Below are 14,060 nucleotides of genomic sequence, written 5' to 3'. Positions count from 1 at the left end.
ATTTTCACATAAACTTCAACGCCCCATTTTTTCATCGGCCAGAGTGGTTGCAGAGAAAGGTGACAAAAGGGACAATGGGAGTGTCTGATTTATGAAAATGAAAACATGACTTATTTATAGCTTAGATAAGCTTTCCCCCACACAGCTCTTCTTATCAAAGGCCGGTGACAGCAAAAACACTAAGAAAACTAAGCGTTTGACAAAGAAAATAAATACATGAATGGGAAGGTTGTAAATTATTCATCTAATAACTCAACAAAGGCACCACATTACATGCTGGGGTACAAAGTAGTTAGTAGTCATTGTTTTTGGGCTCTTTGAACAGCTAATCTGGATAATTTAAGTATAAAGTCCAATTATAAATCAAATAGGTTAGGGCTTCTTGGCCCTCAACTGTGGATGCTCAAGGCTATACTGGCATTGACTAAGTGAAAAGAATTAATTTATTCTCTGCCATATGTGATCCCACCCCAGCAGGGTACTCAACACTGTTTGTCAACCTTTTTACTCATTCCTATCCCATTTATCCTAACAGCTCGTTTGAATCTTTTCCCATTCCCTTCAAGTTCTCAAGTCTTTTCTCAAAGCCTTCGCTTTCCATACATAAACTCCCTTTATATCCTGGCCATCCATGAATTCTCTGCATTTCCCTTCCTTCCGCACAGAGCTCTCTTAGTCTATTGTCAAGCACCTTTTCACAATTTCTTAGCTCAGGGTAAGGAGAATCTTAACTTCTCTCTAAGGCGAACTCCTGCATCTGAGTCTGACCGCATTATATACTGTTTCCTTAGGCCCTTGCTCTGTTCTCAGCAAACAGCCATTAGTCACCTGTAGCATTCCAGGCACTGTGTTAGACACTGGGAGCACTGGGATGAAAAGCCAGAAACCTGCCTTGATGCAGCTCACAGGATAGCGTGGAGACAGACAGTAATGGTGGTGAGCCTAAGTGCAGTGGGACCAGGGTCACAGGAGGACTTGGGTTCGGGTAGCTGGAGACAAAGGGGGCTTTACCTAGAAAAGAGCTGAGATTTATAAGGTAAATAAGAATTAATCAGGTAGGTAAGTGGGAGAAACAAAAAGATACAGAGGCTCAGGGAAGCATGCAGGGCCAAGCAACTCTGAAGTATCCTGCCATCAATGGAAAAAAGTCATGCAGCATTGCTAACAACACTAGGGAGTTTATGTCAGAAAGCTCACACTCTGGAATCACCCCAGGTAGAGGAACTAGAATACAAAACCAGAGGCCCAAAGGCCAGAAAGTGGGAAAGCCTGGTGATCCAGGGAGGATATTGAGCGCCTGGTTTGGAACAATAGTGGTAGAGATAGAAAAGTAGGACAGATTAACAAATACACCTTTAGGTGGTAGTATCACAGAACTAAGTAATTTATTGTGTTTCAGGGATAAAAGAGAAGAATTCAGGCTGAGCTCCAGGTTGTTGGCCTTGGTAACTATCGGTGTGTCATTGGTAGACAGTGACTGGGTCCCCAACAGGACCTGTCTTAGTGGACAGTTGCCAGTGTAGGTGTGGAACTCTGAGATACTGAGCAACAGCAGTGTAGACAGGCCAGGGGAGGTCACAGCTGTGGGCAAGATTACCCAGGGAAAATATGGGAGTGTGAGAAAGGGGTGAGAGAGAATGGTCCAGGAACCCAGGAGAGCCAAAAGCATGGATCCTCCAAAAACAACTGAGAAAAAGCTAGAGAAGTAGGAGCAGAAGGCCAGTTCTATGGCAACATGGAACTTAAAGCGAAAGATGTGCAAAAGGTGAAGTGAGCGGCTGTCAGATGTTTCAGAGGAGAGTTCAGGTCGAGTCTGAAAAGTGCCCCCTGGTTTTAAGAACATTTCTCTCTTGGATTTAGTCTTTCCTCTGCCTTTGACCCTCACGCGTGTTCATGTTTTTCCATGATTAAATAAATAACAGATTTCATCACTACATAAAAACTCTTCAGTTGAAACTACTCGTCCCCGGTATATTATTTTTCCCTTAAGACCTGACTGCCTACTACTGCAATGAAATTCCCATCTCACAATTTGCCAGGGACAGCCTTTTCTCACCCGCCAGTCCCGTTCTAAATGCCAATTCCCATGACCTTTCCTCAGGCATTGTGGTATCTGATCTCTCTACAAAATTTTACAGTATTAAATCCCTCTTTCTATATTCTCCATTGGCTATTTCAGGATGGGTTTGGTTCTCTTCTTAGTTCTCCAAAGATACCTCTTCAGTTTCCCCCCAGGGACTTGCTATTCTTAAGATCTTTAAATAAAATTGACTCCTCCCCAACTTGATCCTTGGTTCTTTTCTCTGAAATTCCCATCTCCAGGCATCTCCCCACCCCCGAGCCCTGCATGCTCACAAACTGCTAATGGGAGAAGACTTCCAAATACAATCCTGAACTAGATTTTCAAGAGGAAAGCTGCATATATGGAAATCGCACCAGATTCAACATGCCCCAATTAAACTTGTTTCCTTTCTATCCCTACCTCCACAAAATCGTTTACCGTTTTCCTGTCCTGCCACTGATTCCTCTTTCACTTCCTGTACACAGTGAGCCTTCAACCTAAGTTTAGATTCTCTCTCTCTGGTCCTCATTTCTCCTATCTTCCCTCTAGTACACAGAGCAATTTCCAAATAAGGTATTTAGACAGGATACAAAGTTGCAGTGGCTTATTTCCCATGATAAAATAGTAAAAGCAAGCAACCTTTATCTAATTTTCACTATGTCTTGTGGAGGCATTATTCTTGGCATGATACATGTATTTTCTTTTTACTGTCCCCCCATCCATGAATTTAGAGAAGCAAAGTGGTTTATTCCCTTTCAAATGTGTCATATATACATTTAGGTATTTCTTTTGTTTTGTACATCAGTCTGACTTATGTAACCAGTTTGTGGATGATAAAAAAAAAACTAATCCTTATGTTAGTGGATGTTAGCCCGTTTTGCCACCTAAACTCTATTAACAGGCACTTACAATGTCTAAAACATAACTACAATAATGATAACCCAAGGCACAATTAAATCCTGAAATATCTCCTGAGTGGTCAGTAAAAGATTAAAACCTTGGTGCTCACATATTCTCATTCTTTCAAAAAGTGGTTAGCTCTGAGTATATATGTTCAGGGAGGGATATACAGACCCCTTCATCTCTCTCAGCAGAATGTTGTTCAATTCATTGAATGCCCCTAATCCCCAAGGATTAGTCTCTTCAGAACAGACAAGCACACACCCGTTACCCATCTCAGTGAGGAACAGGAAACTACACTTACTTAAAAAATCCAATTCTCCCAGAAACCTGTAAGTCAGCAGAGCAATTTTGGTGGGCACAAAATCTTGCAAAATTTATCTGGAAGTAAAACAGAACAGTATTTTTTATGTTACTTTAATAAGGAGGTATGCTTCTATGCTTTTTTTTTTTTTTTTTTAGAAAGAAATTGCCATCTGTAGTACACGAGAAAAGTGAAATAAAATTGATGAACACCTCATTTTGTCCCTTTTGGAGTTTGATTTGAGAATTAGTCACAGTTCCAATGACAAGTAACTGCAGGACTAAAAGGTACCAAGTTCTTCCAACAGGTTAACATAAAGCCTAGATGTGTTAAATGGAAAGATTAGTGTTTCTTCTACAATTGCTATAAAAAAATGAGTTTAAGCAGACTGAGGTAGTACCCTAGGTAGGTATTTAAAGCCTGTGCTGCCAGGGTGTCCTTCGCCGAATTCCTCTCAATTTGCTGGTGCTACTGTGCGATCCCACTTATGACTAAGAAGCATGGCATGCACTTTTCACAGGTGATGGGAGGTGAGCCTCCATTTAGTGAAAACAGCAAAATGCAGAAAGTTAGAAATTTTACTGGAGGACACCTGGAGCTAAATTAAATTATAGTCTATCCTAAGGGTTCCAGAACTTACTTAACTTGGAACATTTTAATAGGACCCAGAGATACTAAGAGGTACATGGGAAGACCTGAGGTCTAAGATAGAGGAAAAAGTGGAGAGAGATAAAAAGGAAGCTAAGAGGAACAGGTAAAAAGGGAAAGATGCTGACAGAAATCTACAAAGTCAGAGAAGGAGCTAGGTTCATTAAATGGGAAATGACTAGCATGTTGTCAGATAGGGTGTCAGACCACAGACTACCTCAGCCTGGGGAAGCAGAAGGGAAGTGTAAATCTTTCTCTAAATGATGAGGTAAATGTGATATTTTTCCTACCACTTTTACTTGTAAAGCAGATTGTTCTAAAAATCAAAATGCAGGTTATTCTAATTTCTCTTTAACATTTATTTACTTTTGAGAGAGCGAGACAGAGCATGAGTGGGGGAGGGGCAGAGAGAGGCGGGGACACAGAATCTAAAGCTCTGAGCTGTCAGCACAGAGCAGGATGCGGAGCTCGAACCCACAGACTGCAAGATTATGACCTGAGCCGAAGTTGGATGCTTAACCAACTGAGCCACCCAGGTGCCCCCCAAAATGCAGATTATTCTAACGCAACTATAAATTGCTAAGGTTTTGGCTTGTGTACTTACAATATTGAATTTTTCATTATTAAACATATTTAAAAATAGTTGATATTGACAATTGAAGTTCAAAAGAAGAGTGAAAACACTGATTTCCACAATTATATTCATAAGAGTATCAAGAAAACTTGCTCTTAAGTTACGTTCATTTGATCTAGCATTCTAGAGAGCAATGATTGTAATCTTGAATATCTTCAGGTGACTTAAGGGCAATTACTCTAAACAGGATACGAACTAGCCTTTTAAATGTCAAAACATAAGAGACTCTTAAAAACTGAGAACTGAGGGTTGAATGGGGGTGGGAGGGAGGGGAAAGTGGGTGATGGGCATTGAGGAGGGCACCTGTTGGGATGAGCACACTGGGTGTTGTATGGAAACCAATTTGGCAATAAATTTCATATTTAAAAAAATAATAAATGTCACTTCTGCCTTTTACACTGTGTGCCATTAGCAAATGCTTTAAAACATGCCTCCAAACATCCTGTTGATGACATGTTGGACAGTAAAGGTCCGAACAACTGGACTCCTGGGAGTAAACAATCTGCCAGTGAAACAGAGCTATTAGGGGATACACTAGAAAAAGCAGCCCACTGGTTAGAATGCAGGATCCATCTCAAAATGCAATGGGTCCTGGGATGTGGCTAAAAAGCCTATAGTTGAATATGAAAGTATCAAGGAGGGAAAATTAACATCTCATGTATATGGGAAACTGTTTCTTGAACTAAATGCATATGGAAACACACTCAGAGCTCAATATCCTAAAGGGAATATAAAAAGTAAAGAAAAGTGGAAAATAAGGCACAGCATAAATCTCTCTGTATATTAAGAAAATTGATTTAAAAAATTTTAAAGAATTCAGAAAGAGAATTCATTTCCCCAGAATTATGCAATATTTCAAAAACTGAGTTATATGCACATAATGTTTGGAACAAAGGAAAATATTCTTACCGTTTTTTCAATTCTGTCTTTTTCTTTCTTTTGCTGAAGAATTGGTTGAAGTGGGGGGAATTCCTCTGTACTTCGTTTACTGATGACGTGATGCCCAAGGTGGTAAGCAGCTTCAATCTGAATTGGGGTGAGGATGTCCCGCACATCTTTCTAAGGGAATATAAAACCATCAGTTAGAAATCAGAATAAGCATGTGAATCAAAAAACATAGACATAGAACTCCTCTTTTCCTGCATTAAGGCCAAACATAGGAAAGGTAAACAAGCTATTTTTACCCTTTCATCTAAATTGTTAAAATACATTGAATGTGGGTTTTTTTCCACATTCCATAAGCATTTATGTTTATTTGAAAAGACACAAAAAGTGTAAAAATAGAAAAAAAAAACCTATCCATCCTGTAATAGTTACATAGTTTTACATTTGGACATACTTTTGTGATATTTTCTTGGCATACCTGTCTTCACCTGACATTATATCATAAGCTTTTTCCATTACAAATTCTTTGTAAATCATTTCAAAGAACTAATCAACATTTTAGTCTATTTAACATTTCTGTGTAGCAGACCTGTAGAAATAAGAGATCTCTTACAATTTATTCAAGTTTTCTTTTTATATCTCTCAGTAACGTTTTAATTCAATGTGATTCATTTGATTTTACATTTATTATTAAATATATCATTTTCTTTGCTATTCTTTGTGGAACTTTTCCAATTAGATTTCTAGATAGATTATAAATGATATGTAGGAAAGTTATTTCCTGTATTTTCAGTTAGGCATCCAACTTCAGCTCAGGTCACGATCTCACAGTTTGTGAGTTTGAGTCCCGTGTTGAGCTGTCAGCACAGAGCCTAGAGCCTGCTTCAGATTCTGTGTCACCCTCTCGCTCTTCCCTTCTTCCACTCATGCTCTATCTCTCTAAGATAAATAAACATTAAAAAGTTTTTAAATTATTTTTTTATATGATTATTCACTAACCTCCTCATTAAAAAAGAATATACTACAGAGGGAGTAGTCAGGATGGCAGTGTAGTAGAGGGACCCTGGGCTAGTCTTGTCCCTTGAACACAGCTAGAGCAATATCAAATCATTTTGAACACCTAGGAAATCGATCTAGGGATTAAGAGAACAATCTTCAAAATTTGAGGTATGAGGTGCAGAGATGTGAGGTGGGGGAAAGAAAAGCTATAGTGCCATGTAGGGTAGGGAACCCTTTCTGCACAGGAGAGAGAGAGAGAGCGAGAGCGAGCGCGCGAGAGAGCACACGCGCGCAGGAGCAAGAGAGTGTGAGCATCCCATTGGGTTTAGGCAAAAAAAAAGCATTCCCCTAAAACCAATGACTGGGGAATTGGGAGGAATGGACTATCACAAGTTTTTGCCAACATTAGAGCTCAAATTCTGAGGTTCTGGAAGTTCGTGCCATTCACCGGAGTTGATCTAGGAGGGTGTCGGTGCTCCTGGAGAGAAGGAGGGTAGAGGCCCCTGAGAGTGGACAGAGTGGTATGGGGATCCCCTGGGTCACTCTGGGAGACAACATTCTGCTTCCTGGAGTGCATTTGGAAGGATATATTTCCTAAGGACAAAAGACCTGGGTGGCACCTTTGAGTAGCCATTCAACAGCAGGGGATAGAAGCATGTGCAGAAGGTAGATAACTGGTTCCAGCTTTTCTCTGTGCTTCACCATAAACTCCAGGCACCTGCACAGCCCTGCAGCTGCTTTTCTGGGACAGAAAGTCAGCAGGCACAGCACTGCAAGGCTCTACTCCAGAGAAGAGGAGTGTAATCCTTTAAGATTTAGAGTTTTGCAATAGCCAAATTATGGAAAGAGCCTAAATGTCCATCAACTGATGAATGGATAAAGAAGATCTGATTTATATATACAATGGAATACTACTTGGCAATGAGAAAGAACGAAATCTGGCCATTTGCAGCAACGAGGAACTGGAGGGTATTAAGCTAAGTGAACTAAGTCAGCCAGAGAAAGACAGATACCATATGTTTTCATTCACATGTGGATCTTGAGAAACTTAACAGAAGACTATGGGGGAGGGGAAGGGGAAAAAAAAGTTACTAAACAGAGAGGGAGGGAGGCAAACCATAAGAGACTCTTAAATACAGAGAACAAACTGAGGGTTGATGGGGGGTGGAGGAGTGGGGAAAGTGGGTGATGGGCATTGAGGAGGGAACTTGTTGGAATGAGCACTGGGTGTTGTATGGAAGGCAATTTGACAAATTATACTAAAAAAAAAAAAAAAAAAAAAAAAGATTTGGAGTTTTGAATCCCAGCCGCGCACTAGAACTAAAACACAGAAGAGCTGTGGCGCCAGGCATGTCAATGGCCCAGGTACAGACGGGTTGAGTGCAAGGATCTGATGGAAGTCTGGGGCACAGGAGGGGAGATTGTGTGCGTGTCTGTAAGGGTTTCCTGAACAGTGGCTGGTGAGAGCTCCCAGACCTGGGGACTAGAAAGCAGAGTAACACCATCTTCCCCCCTGCCTACCAGCAGGGTTGGACTTCAGTGAGCAACACAGCGCCCCCAGTGGAGGGTGGAATCACTTATACCAAACCCCACCCCCACCCTGCAGGAGCATCTTTACTAGGTCAGCTCTGTGAGCCAGCACAGCCGGCCTCTCCCCCAGAGGACCAACGTAGACACTCCAACCAAGTCTACTGATCACAGAGTACTCTAAAGTATCAGTTTCAGTTCTGGTGGAAATAGGAGCAGGTGCTTTTTTTTTTTTTTCCTTTTTCTTGTCTTTTTCCTCTTTCTTTTTTGAAATCAGGCTTATAGTTTTTTGTTCCTTTTTTTTGATCAGGCTTCTTTTTATTTCTTTTCTTTCTTTTTTTCCCTTTTTTAATTTTCTTTTTCTTTGGAATCAGGCTTATAGTTTTTTGTTTGTTTTCTTTTTTATTCCTTTTCCTTTTCTCTTTTTCTGGATGAGGTTTTTTGTTGTTGTTGTTGTTGTTGTTTTTTTTTAAATTTTTTTTTTTCAACGTTTATTTATTTTTGGGACAGAGAGAGACAGAGCATGAATGGGGGAGGGGCAGAGAGAGAGGGAGACACAGAATCGGAAACAGGCTCCAGGCTCTGAGCCATCAGCCCAGAGCCTGACGCGGGGCTCGAACTCACAGACCGCGAGATCGTGACCTGGCTGAAGTCGGACGCTTAACCGACTGCGCCACCCAGGCGCCCCTGTTGTTGTTGTTTTTAAATCAGGCTTATTTTAACAAACAAATCAAAGCACACCTAGTTAAAGATCCAAACACTCCCTAGTGAAAGCAAGGAGGAACTCTGCAGAGGACTGATCTGGGAGAAAGCAGCAGAAGCATTTCACACCAGAAGCATTTCCTGAAGCACCATGCTCTAGACAGAGTATAACCCCTTCTTAATATAGCATTACACTTAGGAGCAGAAAATACAACAAGCTTTCGTTAACACAAAAGACAGAAAACTAGATAAAATGACAAGACAGGGAATTCTCCCCCAAAGAAAGATCAAGAAGAAACACAGCCAGGGATGTGCTCAAAAAAGGTAAGTAATATATCTAAGTAAGGATTTAGAATAACAGTCATAAGAATACTAGCTAGACTTGAAAAAAGCATATAAAACACCAGAGAAACACTTGCTGCAGAGAAAGAGACCTAAAAACTAGTCAGGCTGAAATAACAAATGCTATAACTGAAATGCAAAACCGACTGGATGTGATTAAAGGATGGAGGACGCAGAGGACTGAATAGGTGATATAGAAGATAAAATTATGGAAAACAATGAGGCTGAAAAGGAGAGGGAAAGAAAACTGTAAGATCATGAATACAGACTTAGGGAAATCAGTGATTCTACAAAGTGCAATAACATATGTATCATAGGAGTCCCAGAAAAAAAAAAAAAAGCAGGAAAAAGGGATAGAAGGTTTATTTGAACACATTATAGCTGATAACCTCCCTAATCTGGGGGAAGGAAATAGGCATTCAAGTCCAAGGGACACAGAGGATTCCACTCAAAATCAACAAAAACAGGTTAACACCATGACATATCATAGTGAAACCTGAAAAATATAAAGAAAATTCTGAAAGCAGTTAGGGACAAAAGGTCCTTAACCTTCAAGGGTAGACACATAAAGTTAGCAGAAGACCTGTCCACAGAAAGTTGGCAGACCAGGAAGGAGTGGCATAATATATTCATCATGCTAAACAGGAAACATATGCACCCAAGAATACTTTATTCAGCAAGGCAGTCATTCAGAATAGAAGGAGAGATAAAAGGTTTCCAAGACAAGCAAAAACTAAACCAGTTCTTCAAGAATTATTAAAGGGGACACTTTAAGTAGGAAAGAGAGACCAAAAGCAACAAAGACTAGAAAGCAACAGAGACAATCTAAATGTACAGCAACTTTATAGGTAATACAGCAGCACTAAATTCATATCTATCATATCTATTGATAATTACTCTGAATGTAAATAGACTAAATGTTCTAGTCAAAAGATACAGGGTATCAGAATGGATTGTTAAAAAAAAAAGACCTTTTGATATGCTGCTTACAAGAGACTCATTTTAGACCCAAAGACACGTCCACAATGAAAGGGAAGGGGTGGAGAACCAGTTATCATGCCAATGGACATCAAAGAAAGCTGGAGTAGCCATACTTATATCAGACAAATAAGACTTTATTTATTTTTTAAATGTTTATTTATTTTTGAGACAGAGAGTGTGTGTGTAAGTGGGGGAAGGGCAGAGAGAGAGGGAGACAGAGAACCCGAAGCAGGTTCAGCAGTGTCTGCCCAGAGCCCAACATGGGGCTAGAACTCACAAACTATGAGATCATGACTTAAGCTAAAGTTGGATGCTTAACTGACTGAGCCACCCAGGTGCCCCCAGACAAACTAGATTTTAAACCAAAGATGATAGTAAGAGATCAAGGATACTATATCATAATAAAGGGAGTCTATCCAACAAGAAGAGCTAATAATTGTAAATATTTATGCCCCCAACTTGATAGAAGCCAAATATATAAATAGATTAATAACAAACTTAAACTCATTGATAATAATACAGTAATAGTAGGGGACTTTAACACCATACCTACATCAATAGATAGGTCATCTAAGCAGAAGATAAACAAGGAAACAATGGCTTTGAATGACACACTGAACCAGATGGACTTAACAGATATATTCAGAGCATTTCATCCTAACACAACAGAATACACGTTCTTTTCAAGTGCACAAGGAACTTTTTCCAGAATAGATCACATACTGGGTCACAAATCAGGCCTCAACCACTACAAAAAGATCGAGATCGTACCATGCATATTTTCAGACCACAACACTCTGAAACTTGAAGTCAACCACAAGAAAAAAAATTAAAGCCCTCAAATACATGGAGGTTAAAGAACATCCTGTTAAAGAATGAGTGGATCGGTTAACCAGGAAATTAAAGAAGAAATGAAAAAATACATTGAAGCCAATAAAAATGAAAATATAACAGTCCAAAAGTGTAAAGGCAGTCCTAAGAGGGAAGTATATAGCAATTCAGGCCTTCCTCAAGAAGGAAGAAAAATCTCAAATATACAACCTAACCTTACACCTAAAAAGCTGGAAAAAGGACAGCAAATAAAGCCCAAAACCAGCAAAAGAAGGGAAATAACAAAGATTAGAGCAAAAAGAAGTTATATAGAAAGAAACAAAAACAAAAAGCAGATCAACTAAACCAGGAACTGGTTTTTGAAAGAATTAACAAAATTGATAAAACCCTAGCCAGACTTACCAAAAAGAAAAGAGAAAGGACCCAAACCGATAAAATCATGAATGAAAGAAGAGAGACCACCACCAAAACCACAAAAATACAATTATAAGAGAATATTATGAGCAATGAGATGCCAATAAATTGGGCAACCTGGAACAAATGAATAAATATCTAGAAACATATAAACTACCAAAACTGAAACAGGAAGAACTAGAAAATTTGAAGATACCCGTTACAAATAAGGAAATTGAATCAGTAATAAAAAAAAATCTCTCAATAAGCAAGAGTACAGGGCCAGATGGCTTCCCAGGGGAATTCTACCAAACATCCAAAAAAGAATACCTATCCTTTTGGAACTGTTCCAACAAAAAGAAATGGAAGGAAAACTTACAAACTCATTCTATGAGGCCAACATTACCTTGGTTCCAAAACCAGACAAATATCCCACTAAAATGGAAAGTTGCAGACCAATATCCCTGATGAACAATGGTGCAAAAATTCTAAGACACTAGCAAATTGAATCCTCAGTATATTAAAAGAATTATTCACCATGATCAAGTGGGATTTATTCCTCAGAATCTGCAAATCAATGTGATATACCACATTAAGAAAAGGAGAAGAACCATACGGTTCAATAGATGCAGAAAAAGCATTAGATAAAATACAGTATCCTTTCTTGATAAAAACCCTCAAAAAAGTAGTAATAGAAGGAACATACCTCAAAATCATAAAGGCCATATATGAAAGACCCACAGCTAATATCATCCTCTAAGGTCAAGAACATAACAGTAACATCCACCCTCACCACTGTTGTTCAACACAGTACTGGAAGTCCTAGCCTCAGCAATCAGACAACAAAAAGAAATAAAAGGCAAGGAAGAAATCAAACTTTCAATATTTGCAGACGACATGATACTCTTTGTGGAAAACCCAAAGACTCCACCAAAAAATTGCTAGAACGGGTACATGAATTCAGCAAAGTCACAGGATATAAAAACCAACAAATCCATTACATTTCTATACGCCAATAATGAAACAGCGGAAAGAATTTTGAAGGAATCAGTCCCATTTACAACTGCACCAAAAACCATTAAGACACCTAGGAATAAACCTAACCAAAGAGGTTAAAAAAATGTGTATGCTGAAAACTATAGAACACTTATGAATAAAATTGAAGACAACACAAAAAAATGGAAAAAACACTCCATGCTCATGGATTGGAAGAACAAATATTGTTAAAATTTCTATACTACCCAAAGAAACCTACATATTCAATACAATCCCTATCAAAATAGCACCAGCATGCTTCACAGAGCTAGAGCAAATGATTTTAAAATTTGTATGGAATCAGAAAAGATCCCAAAAAGCCAAAGTAACATTGAAAAAGAAAAATCAACTCTGGAAGCATCACAATTCTGGACTTCAAGCTGTATTACAAAGCTGTCATCATCAAGACAGTATAGTACTTGCACAAAAACAGACACAGATTAATGGAACAGAACAGAGGACCCAGAAATGGACCCCAAACGATATGGTCAACTAATTGTTGACAGAGCAGGAAAGAATATCTAATGGGAAAAAGATAGTCTCTTTAGCAAATGGTGTTTGGAAAACTGGACAGCAACATGCAGAAGAATGAACCTGGACCACTTTCTTACACCATACACAAAAATAAACTCAAAATGGATGAAAACCCTAAATGTGAGACGGGAAACCATCAAAACCCTAGAAAAGAACACAGGCAGCAACCCCTGTGACCTTGGCTGCAGCAACTTCGTACGAGACAAGTCTCTGGAGGCAAGGGAAACAAAAGCAAACATGAACTATTGGGACCTCATCAAGATAAAAAGCTCTTGGCAAAGGAAACAATCAACATAACTAAAAGGCAACTAATGGGATGGGAGAAGATAGTTGCCAATGACATATAGGATAAAGGGTTAATATCTAAAATCTGTGACGAACTTATCAAACTCAACACCCCAAAGATAATACAGTTAAGAAATGGCCAGAAGACATGAGAAGACTTCTCCAAAGAAGACATACAAATGACAAAGAGACACATGAAAAGATATTCAACATTACTTATCATCAGGGAAAAACAAAAACCACAATGAGATACCACCTCACACCTGTCAGAATGACTAAAATTAACAACCCGGGAAACAGCAGATGTTGGTCAGGATGCAGAGAAAGGGGAACCCTCTTGCACTGTTGGTGGGAATGCAAGCTGGAACAGCCACTGTAGATAACAGTGTGGAGGTTCCTCGGAAAGTTAAAAATAAAACTATCCTATGACCCAGCAATTGCACTACTAGGTATTTACCCAAAGGATACAAAAAAGGTATTTACCCAAAGGATACAACTACATACTATCAAATTTGTTTCCTAACATACATGTACCAATAGTAAAATAAGTGACAGGAAAATAACTTTGAAATCATTTAGCATTCAATTAAAGGATAACTTTGATAGTAAAATTGTTCTAGAATCTCAGGTCTATAAAAAAATATGGGAGTCCAGTAATATATAAAACACGGTATCGCTTAAAAAGCCCTTAATCTGAGCCCTCTTTAGACCGAAATGAGATCTTCAAAGTGTACTTGACAAAAACAGACTCCTTTCTTTTTCTCCTTCTCTAAGTAGGTAGGCAAATAAAATTTTACTGATAAAGTAATCCAGGAGGATTTTAACAGAATTCAGGAGACAATTTAATTAAATTGCATGAAATGAGATATGTTGATGACAAACCTATAAAACAAGTATCTTAAGCACAATAAAAATTAAACAGAGACATTATATCTCAGGATTTGAGAACGCAGTTAACAATCAGTAGATAAAGTCTATCTACATGGGACTAGACAGTT

At 38.9% G+C, this 14,060-nt stretch overlaps 1 protein-coding gene across 1 annotated transcript in view; it reads right to left on the bottom strand.

The window, feature by feature from the left end:
- ITGA4 (integrin subunit alpha 4) overlaps positions 1–14,060 on the bottom strand; it is a 91,804-nt gene that overhangs the window by 22,072 nt on the left and 55,672 nt on the right. The window contains exons 16-17 of the mRNA XM_030324489.2: positions 5,458–5,607; positions 3,267–3,343 (exon numbers count right to left, since the gene is read on the bottom strand). Coding sequence (XP_030180349.1) covers positions 3,267–3,343; positions 5,458–5,607 — 227 coding nt within the window. The remainder of the gene's footprint in view (positions 1–3,266; positions 3,344–5,457; positions 5,608–14,060) is intronic.

The sequence above is a fragment of the Lynx canadensis genome, chromosome C1, assembly GCF_007474595.2.
Source record: "Lynx canadensis isolate LIC74 chromosome C1, mLynCan4.pri.v2, whole genome shotgun sequence".
Taxonomy (NCBI): Eukaryota; Metazoa; Chordata; class Mammalia; order Carnivora; family Felidae; genus Lynx; species Lynx canadensis.
Note: the sequence above shows the minus strand (reverse complement) of the source record. Positions and strands in the feature narration are given on the sequence as shown.